Raw genomic sequence first — 15,606 nt, 5'->3', positions numbered from 1 at the left:
CATGCATCCTGCTAAGTACACGGCTTCAACATCGCTATAGAGGGGTTCAATTTTTGTGCTAAGAATAGTAGAAAATCCCACGATCCCATGCGTTCCATGATATCGGTGGGCTACGGTGCCCTTTCTTTACGAACGAGGGCGCGCTGGTAAGTGTAAATATCTAGATTAGTTCAGTTTTGTCTTTGACAATCTAGGAAGTACACTAAGGTTTAGACATGCAGGTGATATTGTGCGGTATAGTTTGCATTCTCATAGACTTCCAATAAGTAAGTAGTACTGTCAGTGTGATGTTCATCAATTTTGTCAATTTTATAAATATGTTCTGCATATTTACACAAGTCTTGTTTACAATAGTATTACGACAGCAGTCATCTGGGAGTCGGACCGTGAATGGCAAAACGATTTACCAGATTATTTAAAAGCATCTATCTTTATCACAATAATGTCGTTATTTGGCATCACTTCACATAGATGCGATTGGAGTTGGCTTGAAGATATTTTTATAAGATGTGATGAGATATAATTTTAGCACAATAAACCGATAAACAAGCTACGCTCGTCACATGTCATAGGGATCCGTACATCGGATGGCATTGATGTTTGCACTTTATTCTTCATACACGCTGACTAATCCTGGAAAATGAATTTCGGCCCTCTGCTCCTTTAACTGCAACAGGTCACGTGACCAACCTGCCGAGATCGTAAAGCGCGTTCTTCCCGTCACATGACCAGAAGTGTTTGTCTTTTTTTAAACTAAATAAAAAGGCGGTTTCACGTTCGCGATATGCAATGAAAACAAATCCAGGCTGTTTTATGTCGTAATAAACTATTCATAAATGTACATTGAAAACACGGTCACCAGAAAGGATGCTTTGTAATTAGAAAGTATGAGGCGCAACGTTGATGTTGAAAGTCCGGTGAGCAGGCATTTTATTTACACGACTGGCTACGAGTTAGCTATAACGGTATTAATTCTATATTTTAGCCTGATAGAAACTTAAAATACATACAAATGTGTAACATATATTTATTGTTTGTTTTTCACAATAGTACCGCGTTGGCTATCCGTTATGGGTATTTGCCAGCGCCGAGTACATGCCTGCGTGATCTTTTCAATGTGACCAGTCAAAAAAGAGAAAGCTCATAGTCATGAACGACTCGGACCAGGACTTTGTCGACCTCTGCTCAAAGCTTTTGAAACGATCCCGCAAGAAAGGAGTCGAGACAAAACGTAAGCGAACCGACCAGCAGATACCTGGTCAGACCAGCGATGGAGACCAGAGAAGAAAGGAGGAGAGCTCTGCGTCTCAGCGTGTCGGAGCCGATTCAAAGAATGCTTGTAACGAAGCACGACAGGTCACGGCAAACACGGGCAAGGTTATGCATGATTCAGGAGATGCTGTGCTAGCTTCCGTGCAAACAACTGGACCGGGCATGGGGGCAAAAGACAAAGTGCTCTGCAAGATGCAAAAATTCAAAAGAGCCAATCTGCCGAGGATGGTGCGCAATGTGGAGCATGGCAGGGATTCATCTCCTCCACAGTCAGGTGAGATGACATGATGTTCTTTAGGTTTTTTTTTTTTAATATCCTTCATTCACCACACACATGATAGAATAAATACCATACAAGAAGTCTATACAACTTTTTTTCAATGCTAAGTTGTTGGTGTGAAAAAAATAAGACCAAGATTAATTAATAATAATTATTAATTTGTACTACTGTCAACAATGAACCAATGCAATAAACGCACAATGAAATGCACACTGATCTGTCCCTAGAAATCCTGCAGTCCTCCACTTCAGAGCACCATCTGAAGCCTCAGGACAGCGATGAGGTTCTGGCCATGCGTCTGCAGCAGCAACTTGACCATGAGGTGGCAGAGGTCCACACACTGGACTCGGCGGCTCAGGGTCTCTTCTTCTGTCAAATATGTCAAAGAGATTTGTCTCACATGACAGCTGATGGGCGCACGCAGCACATTAACAGGTCAGTCTTTTTACTAAGCAACAAGAAGTTACAGGATGATCTTCATGAAAAATGTCAGAGCAGAGCAAGATTTTCTATTTTTTCAAGAATACTAAAATGTGTACTTTATTTACTATTTCTGCTGCAAGGTGTTTGGATGACAGTGAGCATCAAATGACTGCTCCTCCTCCTCCTCATCCGGGTGTCCCAGACTGTCCAATCTGTGGCAAGAAATTCAAGTCGCACAAGAGTCGCTCCGCTCACTTGAAGCGTTGCTCGGCAAACATGGGTGTCAGTCCAGCCGACCTGATGCAGGTGCTCCAGAGGCAGGCAGAAGAGATGCAATGTGCCGCTCCCGATCCCATGTATGTCTACACAGCCTCACAGCATGGGACCCCACGACTTCACATTTTTCACCAATTCATATCTGTCAGATTCTAACGGCATCTAATGTACATCAGACTCTATTGGGCACCCCACATATTTTCATTTGGATTTAGAACTCGACTCTGACTCGACCATTACTCTGGGGAAGCTATTCTTTTGAGTTGGATGCTCGGGGTCAATATCAAGTCGTGCTTAAATGCAAAAGCTTCTGCTTTCCGGCTGCCGTTGGGAGAATTTGGACAAAAATTGACAGGCATTTGACAGTGTTTTATGTCCTTGCCGCTCTTAACTAAAGCCACAGTTCCAACTAAAGGAAAAGATCCCCTGAAATCCAGTTTGTGTTTTTGCATGAATTAAAAAATAGAATTGGAAAGGAAAGGCGTTGGTTTTTCTCCTCCACCTCATAACAAAACAACCATAAACCCAATATGAATTTGTCCCAATCGATGTACAACCGGTACTTGGAAAAAAAATCCCTACAGCTTCTTTAATTTCTTTTGCTGTTATCAGACATACATATGGCTTACCCTGTACATTTATTTTCTGGGAATTTTACTATATTGGTCTAATTCTTAACAATTCATCAGTTAGACTTTACCAAATCTAGAATTGACAACCTTTGATGGAGGTTGGAGTAAAACTACCTTATTTAATGTCTTTTTGTGTCTTTCTAAATGTATTCTGAATTCAAATCTCTTTGGTCCCAACTCAATATTCTTGTAATGTTCAGCACACAGACTCGAGGCGCCAAAAGGAAAGGTGTAACAAAGGCAGGCCCAGCAGCCAGAAAGAAACCCAGGAAAAAGACTGAATTCCCGAATGAAGATACCATGGTGGCACTGGCCCTGTCGTCCTCCCTGCTGCAACCGGGGAGGGAGCAGCTAAGTGCACCAAGAACAGAAACGATCACCCCTGATCCCTCTATGACGCCTGTCTTGAAGTGGAAGCCAGATGCCGGTACATCATCACCTGTGTTTCTTAAGCTTAAATGTTTGTCATGATAAAGCAGTTTATATCAGTATTTTCTTTTTGGAAAACCCACTAAGTAGTGACTATTGAGGTAAAATGATCTCATGGGAGAAGAATGCTAGTATTTTTAACTTTGATGCTGTGCGACCGAATGAACATTCCATTCTTTAGTATTTGTTTATTCATCATGTTGCAGGTAAGGGGCGTGGTAAGAGGAAAAAGGACACCATCCCTCGTCCTCTTCCAATCCTCCTCATCCAGGATCCCGATGCAGCCCTGACAAGGCTGCAGGAACGAGTCTCTGCCCTCCTCCTATGCAGCCGTGCTCCATCTCCGCCTACCCCAACCCGCTGTCCCAGCACCTTGTCTGCCTTGAGCGACGCTGCTCCCCTCTGGCAAAAGAGTGCACTGCTGAATGGACACACGACCAGTGTTCTAGACTTTTTCGTCCCGGAGCTCAAAGACTTCATCACACCGTGGGAATCGGCACAAGTAAGATGATTGTATAGGAGCTGTTTGGATTAATTCACATGATTTGTGGAATGGCATGTTATTAATATTGACTCCTGGACAATATTTTATGTCTTAGCTGTTGGATGCCACAAAAAGAGTCATTTCGTGTGTGCTATAAACATTTGTATCACTCTGATTCTAAAGTAATAAATGATTGTTGATCCTGAAATTTCTTTAGGCATCTTGTATTCATTATTTGAATCGATTAAGACGACCTCCAATTCTCACCACTTTTTAACTTCTGCTTGTAGACTCCCTGCGCTTCCTCCCGACCCAAAGACAAGGCTTCCATCCTGTCCTCCTCCCAGGCGACCGCCTGCTCCTCAACTCCCTCCACTCCAACCACGATGCATCTCCCAGCCAACAGTCAGGCCTTGCAAGACCTAGTGGAGTTGTCTGATGATGGAATCGCCCACGGTGACCATACTGATACTGGCCCTGGTAAAGGTACTACGCTACACTGAAGTTATGCATTTAGATTCATGTGGTTCAGAATTCGCCATATGCGCCCTGGGATTGACTAGCGACCAGTCCAGTGTGTACTCCGCCTTTTGCCCCAAATTAGCTAGGGTAGACTCCAGCTCTGAGTAACACGAATGGGGGGCAAGTGCTACGGAATATGATTTATGTGGCACGTATAATTATTTTTCATACACCCGTTTGTCCGCAGACCTCCAACTGAGTGGCTTCTTTCGAGAGGGACCAACTGACCTCGGTGCGAATGGCACCCCACCAACAATGACGTGCACCGATCCAGCTGATCTCCAGAACCAAGCAGGAAGGTCTTTATGTCATTCAGGAGCATCTGAAGAGCGTAGCAGCCATTTATCAGTAAGATAACGTTCCATTGTTTCCAAGCCAATGCTTGGAAATCACGAAAATGAACGTGTGACTTCTTCCTGATGAGAGACATCCACTCCCCTGTTCTCTCTGCAGGGGGCGCTATCCACCTTGGCAACAAACCTGAGCAGCATGGTGAACAACCCTCAGCTCAGTGACTGGCAACTCCAAGTGGACAGTGGCCAAGTCTTCTTTGCTCATTCCTTCATGATATTTGCACGCTGTCCCCTACTGGCCGAAATGGTAACTGCAGTATGATTTTCAAATGCGAAATATGGACTTTTTCCCCCCCATTGTTTAAATCAGTTCCCTCTTTGTATTCAAGCAATTAAAAAAATACTGAAAGCCTTTCATGGCCTTAATAATGTGTTTTCCTTCCAGATGCATGAAAGTGGATTTGGGGTGCATGAGGAGGGAATGCCCGCAGCTCAAAGGATGTTGCTCAATGATGTCCCGGGACAGGCGGTGTTGGGTCTGCTGCAGTACCTCTACACTGCTCGTTTTTCCCTCCCAGCGTCATTGCATCCTCATGTCCTGGAATTGGCATCCAGGTCAGTGAGCATAAGTCACGGATTTCGAAAGCTTATTGATCTTGAGCAGTAGCAAATATACAATGAAATAGTCTTGATTGGAAAAAAAATAGGTTTACAAACGTATCTCCTCCTGTTTATTAAGGTTTGATCTACAGGAACTGCGGCAGCTATGTGAACTTAACAGTGAAGAAGCTCCTGCTCAGAATGACGATGGAGCCGCCACAAGCCTCGCGGAAGATCTTTGTAGCGGCACAGACAAGGATTTAACAGCGCTCGTTAACTCCATGTGGAGCCACGAAGACCACGTGGACCGCGAAGCGGGTGACGAGAGCAGTCTCGGAAAAGCTGCTGGTGTCACATCAGGCGACATCGAGCTCGGCGAGGAGCAGGTGAATGAGGAAGAGCTGGATGAGATTTACGAGTTTGCCGCCACACAGAGAAAGAGGGATGAGGCGACGGTGAGCATGGGGGAAAGTGAGGGAGATGATGGAGAGATGGCATGCAAATCAACTGAACCAAAGGAAACTCCAGGAAAATCTAGTGACAAAATCCCTCAGGCTGAATCTGACTCACCTCCAGACCACAGCCTTGACAGCAGCTATAATCGCCTCTTCTCAGACTCTGAGGGGGTGTACAAAGAAGAAGATCAACCCTCCTTCTGTGCTATTGCGTCTACTCCGCCAAGAGCATATACACCTGATACTCCCTTGTTCAAATCATCTGGTAGAACCTTGCTTCCGTCATCAGCAGGTTTAGGCTGTGACATTGCCCCGAATACATCAAACTTGCCCGTCCCTGTTATGTCCCCTGACCGGGATGGGAACTGCAGCATTGAAATTGATACTCCCGGACAGGAACCTTTGAGGCAAGCTACACCTCTAAAACCTCAAAACCAAGTTACCAATAGCATTCGTGACCCACTGCTTTCTATTTCACCCAAGAAAAAGGAACCAGAGCTCATAGTTTTGTCCGACTCCAGCGATGACATGGATGCTGGTGCTCAGAGTCCTGTCTTGTCACATTCCCACACCAAGCAGAGCTTCACTCACTTAAAAGCTACAGAGCCCTCTGTGGAGAAGAAGCAGTCTGGAAATTTGGAGTGGAGTGATCCAAGTCAATCTCCTGATCAACTGAATCAAGGAGATTGTTCGCTAGAGCTTTCCTGGCTCATCCCCTCCACACCAGTCAACATCAGTCCCAGAAGAACAAGCTTGGAGAGTTCCACTCAAACCAAATGCACTATGCGGAGGACAGAGCTGTTCCCAAAAGAGTTTACCAGTCCCACCTCCATTTCGCGCTGTGATGGCACAGTGGCGGGAAGTGGCGCTCGGCTGAACCCGGAAAGAGCAAAACTGGACTCGCCATTGTTTGCGGAGGCAAAGCTCTCGTGTTTCTCAAGCGTTTCGGCTCATCTCTGTGATTCTTCAAAGCAAGAAACGCCTCTCCAGCCCCGCGTTGACCCTTATAGCAGCACTCCTCTGCACTTAGATGTCCTCCAGCACCGCATCCGGCCCGACCCCTCGCCGCCCTACACGGGGCTTGACACCCCAAAGTCATTTAGTCAGGAACATGAAAGTCCGGAGAAGATGCAATTGGACAGCTTTCATCTCTCCCCCTTTTCTGACCCTCCAGAGACTCATTCTTCAATCGAGAGACCCAGCAAGTGCAGTCACAACAACACAGGTTTTAAGCCAATGAGGAGTAGAACATCAAGTGATGATGCTGCTGATGATGAGGACAAGGAAGAAGCATCAAGAGACAAAAGTTTTGAGCAGAGCTTGCTGGTCATGGACGAGCCGCCGATGGCTTTCAACGACTCGTGGGGCCTCAACGCCTGCGATGACGTCGCAGCAAACCCGGGATGTTTTAGTCTAAGACTGGAGGACAGCGCAGGATCCAGCCGGCCAGTGGACGCGTCAGCCTCGTCCGCCACCTCTCCATCGCCGCCATCTTGTCAAGATAGTCTGAGCGGCTACAGAGAGCCCCCAAATCTGACTTCACGGTCATCTACTTGTAAAGAGCGTCAGACGGTCATGCCTTCACCACCTGATCTCATGACCGATATCCCACCAGAGATAAGTGACAGCGTCCTCGTCGCAAACGTGTGGGACACCTCAGTGGAGGAAGAGGAGATTCTTCCTCTTACTCAAAGGCTGAAGCCTTCCGTCCAATTAAAGACGCCACGTAAGTACTTTTTAAAAAGAGAATTTTATTATAGGGTTGTCTTTTTCTCATAATTAAATACAATCAAGTCAAGAGGCGTAATGTCTCCCTGTAGATATTGAATTCATTTAATTCTCAGTTAGTAAATTGAAGCTGAAGGTCATTCAAAATAGTGATCAAAATTGAGATTCTCCCTGTGAAATATTTTTTTTTCAGCTGAATACCCCCCTAACAAGCACAAAGCAAATTTTAGATGAAAGCAGAAACTCAAAAAAAAAAACGTCATCTTAATATCTATTAACTAAAAGTAAGAGTGACATGATAATGATGGGAACGAAGACAAGCTAAAACAATGCATCTGTTTGTCTTTTTAGCTCCTTCTCGCAATAAAAAGCATCAGACTTTGGTGCCCATCACGCCAATGCCTCACTACTCTGATATGGATACGCCGGAACTGAAAAATAAACTTAACAGGTTAGTCAACTGACATGAAAAACGGGTAAGTAAAGGTAGGCTGATGCTTTTCGTCTTGACGATTATCCCAAGAGCATATCCAATTTCCATCACTTGTTGAACTTGTTTAAACTAAACATTATCGTTGGATACAAATGGTGGAGGAAAAAAAAATAAGCATTAGTAACTGACGATTCTGCTAAACGACATGGCGTCCAGTTAGAAGCATTGTCAGGATTGGCTGCATTCCGCGTGCAAAAATGACATTAGTATTATTTACAATACTTGCAAAATGTTATTTATAATATGCAGAAACTGTTCCACTAGAAAATCGTGCAGTGTACCATATAACGCAGTTGTAGATATCTTTTCTAGATGTGTGGAGTATTGTGTTAGCTCTGTGGCTACGCTAATGTAGCAAACAAGACAGTAACACAAAAGTCCCCTTGAATTATCATGTCCTCCTTGTGCTTCACTCTCCAGGCATGACCAATCAACCCATGCTGGTCACTTGTGAGCCGAGTTCAAAAAAAGCATTGTGCGTGCATTTGAAGTGTAACGGATGCCAGCTCACGCTGTGCAAAAGTACGTTTAACATCACTCCTCGTGAGCCTTAATAATTGCAGCAGCCGGCGGTGGGCAGCGGCCTATGTAGTATGCATATTGCAAAGACGTGCAATAAGTTTCATATCCTGTGAAAAACACCTATATCCAATTTTGTAACTTTTTTGTGTTCACATTAATATAATATCTGTAACACAGAAATTCCATTCACGTAAAAAAATAATAATAAAAAAAAAATATATATATATATATTTTTTTTTAACTTGGACATTTTTTTCACAGGACAGTTACAGATTGTTTGCTTTTATCTAACTTTGACCAGTCAGCTGCAGCCGTTAAATCGCCATCCAATGTGTAAGCAGTATCTTGGGGCATTACAATTAATTAGCCCATATTGTATGTTTTTCCAAAATCGGACAGCCATACTTGAAATTCCCAACACCTTAGACGCTTCACTACTATTGCATTAAAAATGAACAAGTTAATGCATCTGTGCTACTACACCTGTAAATTCTTGTTCACAGCACTAAGTGGAGCAATATTGTATGTTACATTTCTATGTACATGACAGTGTACATTCCATGAAAATTGGTTGTGCTACCATGCAATTTCCTCACATTCATCTGATTGATAGTTTGGGTTTACAGACATGGCTCACCGTCATCGTCTATACAGGTTCGGTGTTCGTGCATTACCAAAACGCCAGATGATCCTCAAGTTGAAAGAGATCCACCAGTACACCCACCAGCTGGCCAACTCTGACTGTGAAGATGAGGCGCCCTGTGGACGGCCTGTAGCCCAAACTAAGTCCGCTTCCTCCAAGTCTTTGGCTGCCGGAGGCAGGGCTGTCCCTTCTGAACAGAAAGTTCATTTTAAGGAGCCCAGTGTGCCCGCTTCCATCTTTCCAGCGAAACACAATGGAGAGGAACAAGACATGGTGCCACTGTCCAACTCTCAAGACTCCAATGCCTCTTCAGCTACTTCAAGTGAAGAATCTGAAAGGTACTGCGTGCATACAGCATGTCACTGACACTTTCTAATAAGATCCAGAACAAGAGTTTTATTAAAATATGCCCTTTCAATGAAAAAAATACCCACATTAAAAAAAATCAATTAAAACAACCAAGAAAAAAAAAACAATGCATCATGATGTGGTCTCGTTGCATGTCATAACCAGTAATATATTCATTCTATTTATTTATAATGGCTTTTTTCATTGCAAGTTTCCTGTAGTTCACGAAAACTAACGAAATAACTAAAACCATCCATCCATCATCCAAACCACTTCATCCTCACAAGGGTCGTGCCTAATTCAGGACACTTTTGGAGAAAATCTGCATAAAGGTGTGGACACTGCAAATAACTGTGTGACCAACCGTGGCATATTCCCTGCAGGGACAACCCAGAGCTGTGTCTTTCCTCTGGCGGCGACTCAGACAGCGATGGCGGCATATCGGCTTCCCAAGCAGCCACCCGCCTTCAAGATCGCCTGCGGGCCGTGCGCTCGTTCATCCTGTCCGACTCCAGCTTGTACTCTCAGATCCTGCAGTACCAACCTCTGGTCCTGTCTCAACTCCAGGAGCGTCTAAAAGCGGCAGGCATCCGCCTCGCTGCCGCCAAGCTGGTCAACTTTCTGGACTCCCAGTGCATCACGTTCACCACGGCCAAACCCGGGCAGGCCGCACCCACTCGCAGACGCGTCAAGAAACCGAGAAAGAAGGCAAAAGCAGCAGGGAAATGAGTGATTCGGGCAGAACCTCCAAAGCGCTGACTGTGCCATCAGACAGAAAAAAACGGTAGTGAAGAAGCTATGAGGAAAAATAAAATGACTTTTATGAATGACAGTTGCTCTTTGGTAAAAACACGGTTTTATATTATTTTTTTCTAAAACAAACTAATATTTTTTTTAAAGTTCGCTGTGTGTAATAGGATGGTTTATAGTGGGGCTTATAAAATTCATGTATCCCAGATAAGACCCTCCAGCATTTTATTTAATATTTTTAAAATATATTTAGAAACCGGGCGGCATGATGGTCTCGCTGTTCAGAGATGCAGGGTTCGATTCCGGCTGCGGCCTTCCTGTGTGGCGTTTGCATGTTCCCTCTGTGGATGCGTGGGTTTTCTCCGGGTACTCTGGTTCCCTCCCCCATTCCAACGGCATGGTAAATTGATTGAACACTCTAAACAGTCGCTAGGTGTGATCTTAAGAGCGGATGGTTGTTCGTCTGTGTGTGCCCTGCGATTGGCTGGCAACCCGTTCAGGGTGTACCCCGCCAACTGCCCGAAGGCAACTCGGGATAGGCTCCAGGATGAGCGGCTCAGATGGTAGATGGATATTTAGAAACTATTTTATCAGCCCAAATGTCGGTAAAGCCCTCTCTTTAACCCCAAGAGGGGGGGAAAAAAAATCCTGGAGCCGTGCCTGCAAACTTTTCAACAGTTTGATCATTTTTGGCGCCTTAAAAGAACGTACACAAGTACACAAATGAAAACTGTTGAGAACGATTGGAAAATCATTTTTACTTGTGCTCTTCGGTAACTTCAGATCCAAAGATGAGCCAGTGAGTAGACACAGCAGAGCACACTTGAGGAATGAGGGAAGCTCTTTTTGACCAAGAAAAGCTTCTATCAAATGCGTCATTCAAGTAAGAGGGCAAGGCCTTTTTCGCAGCAACACATTACATCTTGGCTGTTTGGTGCTCAGTTCTGCAAGCAGCGTAAGGTTTCAGATTTTTAGATCCAGCGCCAATTGGCGGACAATGCTTCACTGGAGCACCGACGCGATTCTCCTATCGACCCTTGCGGCGTCTTCGCTGATGAGACATCGGCGCATCGCATCCTGCCGTGTTTCAAATCCTCCAAGCAGTCACGACAGGTCTGCAATATTTGCAAGGAAGCGCTGAGCCCACCACTCGTCCAAGTCGATGGGAACAAAATCTGCGTAGAAACAAAGCCAAGGTGGAATATTGTTATTTTGCGACATGTGATGCATTTTCAGTTTGCACCAGGGCTGCGCAGGGGTCTTGTACAAAAAAAAAAAAAAAATCAGTTTACATTCTGAGATAATTGATCATAATATGAAGTCCCAAATAGTAGTGATGGGAAAATGAAGCTTCAAGATGTTTCATGAACCACTTGTTGTATTTTTTGACTCCTCTAGATGGCACTGTTGGTTCAAATAAAGGGTTTCAAAAAATGGTGAGTCAGTGAGATTTCAGTCCAATGTTTAACAGAGAGTGCCATCTATAGGAGACCAAAAATACTACAACTGGTTCATGAAGCTTCATTTAGCCATCACTACCAAATAGTAGTCACCTAGGCTACTGTTTTTCAACACCTGTTTTCCACCCCAAGGCAAGTTGAGACCTTACATTAGCATTGCCTGTTAAAAATTAAGCAAAAAAAAAAAGGTTTCTACCAAGCTCAGCGCACACGCCTGTTGAAGCGTGCAGGAAGAATGACCTCTCAACTTTAGACATGCGTGCTTACTCTTCATGACAACATTGGGGGTCTTCTCTGTGTACTGAACGGGTCCCCGGCTGCCTGTCGATTCCTTGTCGTCTCCATCCCCCAGCTTCTGTTCCACCTCCCTCCATGCTGGTGGAAACAAAGCATGTCGTTATGAAAACACATACTGGTCCGACAGGAAAATTACGTCGGCGTGATCCTAAATGCAGCGCGTCCGCGTCAGCTGCCAGTGAAAGCCTTCGCACGTAGATAAGCTTCAAGGTTTTGGCCGCATGGAAGCGTTCAACCTTCGGCTAAACACTAACAACATTAAAGCAGGAAGTCAGCCAAGTGGTTTTCCCACGCTGTTGAGTCAACGGGAATTTCTGATGAAGACAGCAGTCAATTTGATCACATTTTGAGACTTGTTACTTGGAGAGTTACTTGTTTTTGTTGTGGTTTTGAGATTTTTCATTCTGGTCACCAAATTTTGCAGACCCCTTAGCAATCAGCAACCCAAGTTAGCCAGTACAAGCGTCCCCAAAAAAGAAAAAAACACACCCTTCCTCCTCCTTCATGTTATTCATTTCCACAAAGCTGTGAAATACGTGCACATACTGGCTCAGCTTAAATAACTTTTTTTCCCCCTCCATCTTTATTGATTGACTGAAGAGATTTGCATTCCTGTCATAAGTGGCTGCACGTTAATCTGTGAATCAACGAGTTGGACCGTCTTTCATCCCGTTTTCGAGTGTCACACTTTGCATAGGATAATAAATTACTGTAGGCGGGCTTCCAGCTCGCAGGTTGAACTCTGTCCCTGCGAGTATTAGTGAGCAAGTCAGCTGATGTGCAGGGTTTTAATCAATTACACCTTGTTTGTCTGTGCTGTGTTAACCTGCATGAATGATTTCTCTGTCATGTTAAAAATAAAAAATTTTTGTAGCTCTCAACACATTTGAGGTTTTCCGCTGGTTGGCTGCAATATATTTCAGTTTGCTTTGTTAATTTAATTCTATACAGTTTATTGATAAAAATAATTAAAAATTATAAAGACTACTAAATAATGACATGTATATTATATAATTTATATGTAGGTAAGAATACGCAGTATGTGTGTACTCAAGGAACTTCAATGAGATTCCAATACTGATACTTAAAAAAAAAAAAAAATTGTTTGTTGTGACCAATAATTCCCTCCCCACCATCACATGCACTGCCGACGCTCACCTTCATATACAAATTTGACGTTCTCCTCGTGTGCAGGAGTGAATCCTTCCGCCGGGCTGTCGACCTTCTGCACGGACCCAACGTGGTAACGCTTCCCATTGAGGCGGTTGAACACGATCTTTGGAGACGGAGCGCTGAGGGTTGAGTCAAGAACAAAAGGACACAGGTCATGATTACTCAAAACAGGCACTAAAAGGTTTTTTTTTTTTCAGAAAGTGCATATCATTCAGTTTAGAAGATTTTAGGAAGGTCACATTCATGTACATTTTATATTTTCATTGCTGGACTTAAATTTGCTCAAAGAGGAGGAAGAATTCTGAACTCTAACATTCATGGCCAGTACTCACTAAATGTCAATACCTCAACAGATAAAAAAAACCCACAAAAGGTTCCATTTTAAATTGCAAATAAATGCGCAATCTGCACCAGACCAGGGTGAAAATGTTTGACGTGACCCTGCATACACAAACTGTAGCAACAATACTTAAAAAAGAAAAAAAAAAATATTTTAACGCTATGGTTAATGTGTGCAATTGCAGTTTATTTTTTGCCATGTGCATTACACAGAAAAAGTAAAATTTATTTTCATAACTCCTCAAGTAAAGTGGTCATTCCCTGTGATGAGATCTAGGCATCTCATAATGGAGCGATCGCAAACTCCGGTCATCGAAGGCCACTTTCCTGCATGTTTTAAATGTTTCCCTCGTCCAACACACCTGATTCCTATGATCCCGATTGTTATCAGGCTCCTGCAAAGCTTGCTGATGAGCTAATTGTTGGGATCAGCTAATCAAACGCCAGCTGAACCAACGGAGCCTTTTATTTTTCTGGAGAATTCTGCACCTGGCATGGTATGAAATCGCGTTTCTCAGGGAGTAGAATGCATTTTTGTATATTTCTAAGGAGGCGCCAGATGTTAGGCTCAGTTTAAAAGCTGTCAGATGGCTTATCATTTGGCCATCAAATGTGTGAGTCGTTTCACGGAATGTGACGTGTCCGTATGGAATTGATCAATGCAATCGTGCTCATCTTATTTCGATTTTAATATCATTGTGAGTGGCTTTAATAGACATACACAATACAGGAAAGGGCTAGAGGGGCACAGTAACTCATTCATGTAATAGTACCTAACCTCCCGTGACGTCACAACTGTTGGCCAGGTAGTGGAGGTATCGTGTGACAGACCCTGAACGCACCATCACAACTAACCCAGCTGGTTTGGCACAATTCAAAACGAGTGACGCAGTTTATCACACGCGACACAAAAGGAGAACTTCTTACTTGGTCGCGAGCCACGTCGTCGGCTTGAGCTTCAGTTCGGCGAATTTACTCTCAATCTGTTGCGTGGGGCCTATCAGTAAAAGAAGCACAAGTTGGCCAAGGCAATGTGACGCGACATTGCATCACACTTTAGGAAACGCTCACCTGTCGTCCTCCGTTGTGTAACGAGTTTGCTGGGCCCTCTGGTGATGGTGTACATCATGGGACGACACCCGAGTCGAGTGTCCACTTGCAAAGATGTCCAGTCCACTCAAACTTCAAGCGTGTCCGCGCACGCTCCTCTGCGCTCGCGGCCGCGGTGAAGACGTAACCCGGGTCAGCCGTTCCGCAAGTTGGCTCGAAATGCGCGGGTAACGGTCCGTGCCGCTCCTCCGAACCCTCGGCAAGGTGCTCTGCCCACGGCGTGTAGGTCATCCAAGGAGAAAGCGGCTCCACGTGCAGACAAGCGCTACTCACGCTCCCCCACACGCACTGTGGAGGGTTGGGGGGGCGGGCACACCGCGCTTCTTGGTGCCCGATGACAGTGACTCACGGAGATGACACTCGGCCCATTGAGTTGCCGCCGCTGTGGGACTAATGTAGTGGACGCAAGGACACGACTCAGTTGATTTCCACCACAGCGCGACGGAATACGATCGTGTTTCCCTTTGGCGTCAAGTCAGTTGGTGTGATGTCACTCACTTCCGGTTGGTGATCTCCACAATAGTTTGACAGAGACTCCAATTAGTCAATTAGTGCACTGTTCAAATACACATTTACTGTTTGAACGCGTTCAACAGTGATTAATAATCAGTTATGTCAATTATGTTGTCGATTAATCTATGGACTGGGTTAAAAAATGCACGTTTAACTTCCATCCCTTTATTCAAAAACAAGACTTTATTTTAGTTTAACTGTGCACTAACAAGTTAATTATGGTTCTGTCTGTAACATGCCAGAAAATGGACAAAAATGATAATTGTTTTCCAAAGTAAAATTGTTTTATTTCGATTCGACTCAAAAATCAGTTCACTTTATTATAATAATAATAATAATAATGATACATTTTATTTGTGGGCGCCTTTCTGAGCACTTAAGGACACCTTACAACATGCGGTTAAAAATATAAATACAATGTTAAAAACAACAAATAAAATAAAACAAATGGAAAATTAATTTATGGTCAGAGTGAATAAGCTTGTTTAAAAAGATGTGTTTTGAGGTTGGATTTGAAATGTGTTAATGAGTCTGAGTACTTTCATGGGAGACTACCGAAATCGA

General features: G+C 44.1%; 2 protein-coding genes across 4 annotated transcripts; one reads left to right on the top strand and one right to left on the bottom strand.

Annotated features, from left to right (window-relative positions):
- The first annotated feature begins 748 nt into the window (after positions 1-748).
- Positions 749-12,860, top strand: slx4 (SLX4 structure-specific endonuclease subunit homolog (S. cerevisiae)). Of its 3 annotated transcripts, none has more exons than XR_015844656.1 (13): positions 749-1,546; positions 1,780-1,987; positions 2,116-2,331; positions 3,084-3,310; positions 3,519-3,814; positions 4,087-4,282; positions 4,506-4,666; positions 4,772-4,918; positions 5,057-5,226; positions 5,351-7,392; positions 7,746-7,845; positions 8,308-8,409; positions 9,064-9,187. XR_015844656.1 is itself a non-coding variant. In XM_088302970.1 (13 exons), the coding sequence occupies exons 1-13, from the start codon at positions 1,150-1,152 to the stop codon at positions 10,127-10,129; spliced, it is 4,833 nt and encodes a 1,610-aa protein (XP_088159096.1). In that variant the 5' UTR covers positions 749-1,149; the 3' UTR covers positions 10,130-12,860. The 3 variants fall into 3 exon arrangements, 2 of the variants coding, with proteins under 2 accessions (XP_088159096.1, XP_088159097.1); XM_088302970.1 differs by lacking the exon at positions 8,308-8,409 and adding an exon at positions 9,784-12,860 and having other exon boundaries at positions 9,064-9,390; XM_088302971.1 differs by lacking the exons at positions 7,746-7,845; positions 8,308-8,409 and having other exon boundaries at positions 9,064-9,252.
- Positions 10,889-15,058, bottom strand: mcrip2 (MAPK regulated corepressor interacting protein 2). Its single transcript, XM_088302972.1, has 5 exons — positions 14,491-15,058; positions 14,347-14,416; positions 13,066-13,199; positions 11,878-11,985; positions 10,889-11,325 (listed from the first exon to the last, which is right to left on the bottom strand). Exons 1-5 carry the CDS (start codon positions 14,546-14,548, stop codon positions 11,255-11,257), a joined length of 441 nt encoding a protein of 146 aa, XP_088159098.1. The 5' UTR covers positions 14,549-15,058; the 3' UTR covers positions 10,889-11,254.
- Positions 15,059-15,606: the final 548 nt, after the last annotated feature.

Source organism: Idiotropiscis lumnitzeri, chromosome 8 (assembly GCF_059441095.1).
Source record: "Idiotropiscis lumnitzeri isolate Australia: NSW breed Sydney's pygmy pipehorse chromosome 8, RoL_Ilum_1.0, whole genome shotgun sequence".
Classification (NCBI taxonomy): Eukaryota; Metazoa; Chordata; class Actinopteri; order Syngnathiformes; family Syngnathidae; genus Idiotropiscis; species Idiotropiscis lumnitzeri.
This window is presented reverse-complemented; position numbering and strand designations above follow the sequence as displayed.

Coding starts and splice junctions, on each gene's coding strand:
- slx4 (XM_088302970.1), top strand. CDS start 1,150: ATGAACGACTCGGACCAGGACTTTGTCGACCTCTGCTCAAAGCTTTTG. Junction 3,311..3,518: donor GAAGTGGAAGCCAGATGCCG/GTACATCATCAC, acceptor ATCATGTTGCAG/GTAAGGGGCGTGGTAAGAGG. Junction 3,815..4,086: donor CACCGTGGGAATCGGCACAA/GTAAGATGATTG, acceptor TTCTGCTTGTAG/ACTCCCTGCGCTTCCTCCCG.
- mcrip2 (XM_088302972.1), bottom strand. CDS start 14,548: ATGATGTACACCATCACCAGAGGGCCCAGCAAACTCGTTACACAACGG. Junction 14,417..14,490: donor TACACAACGGAGGACGACAG/GTGAGCGTTTCC, acceptor TTTTACTGATAG/GCCCCACGCAACAGATTGAG. Junction 11,986..13,065: donor CGTCAAATTTGTATATGAAG/GTGAGCGTCGGC, acceptor TGTTTCCACCAG/CATGGAGGGAGGTGGAACAG.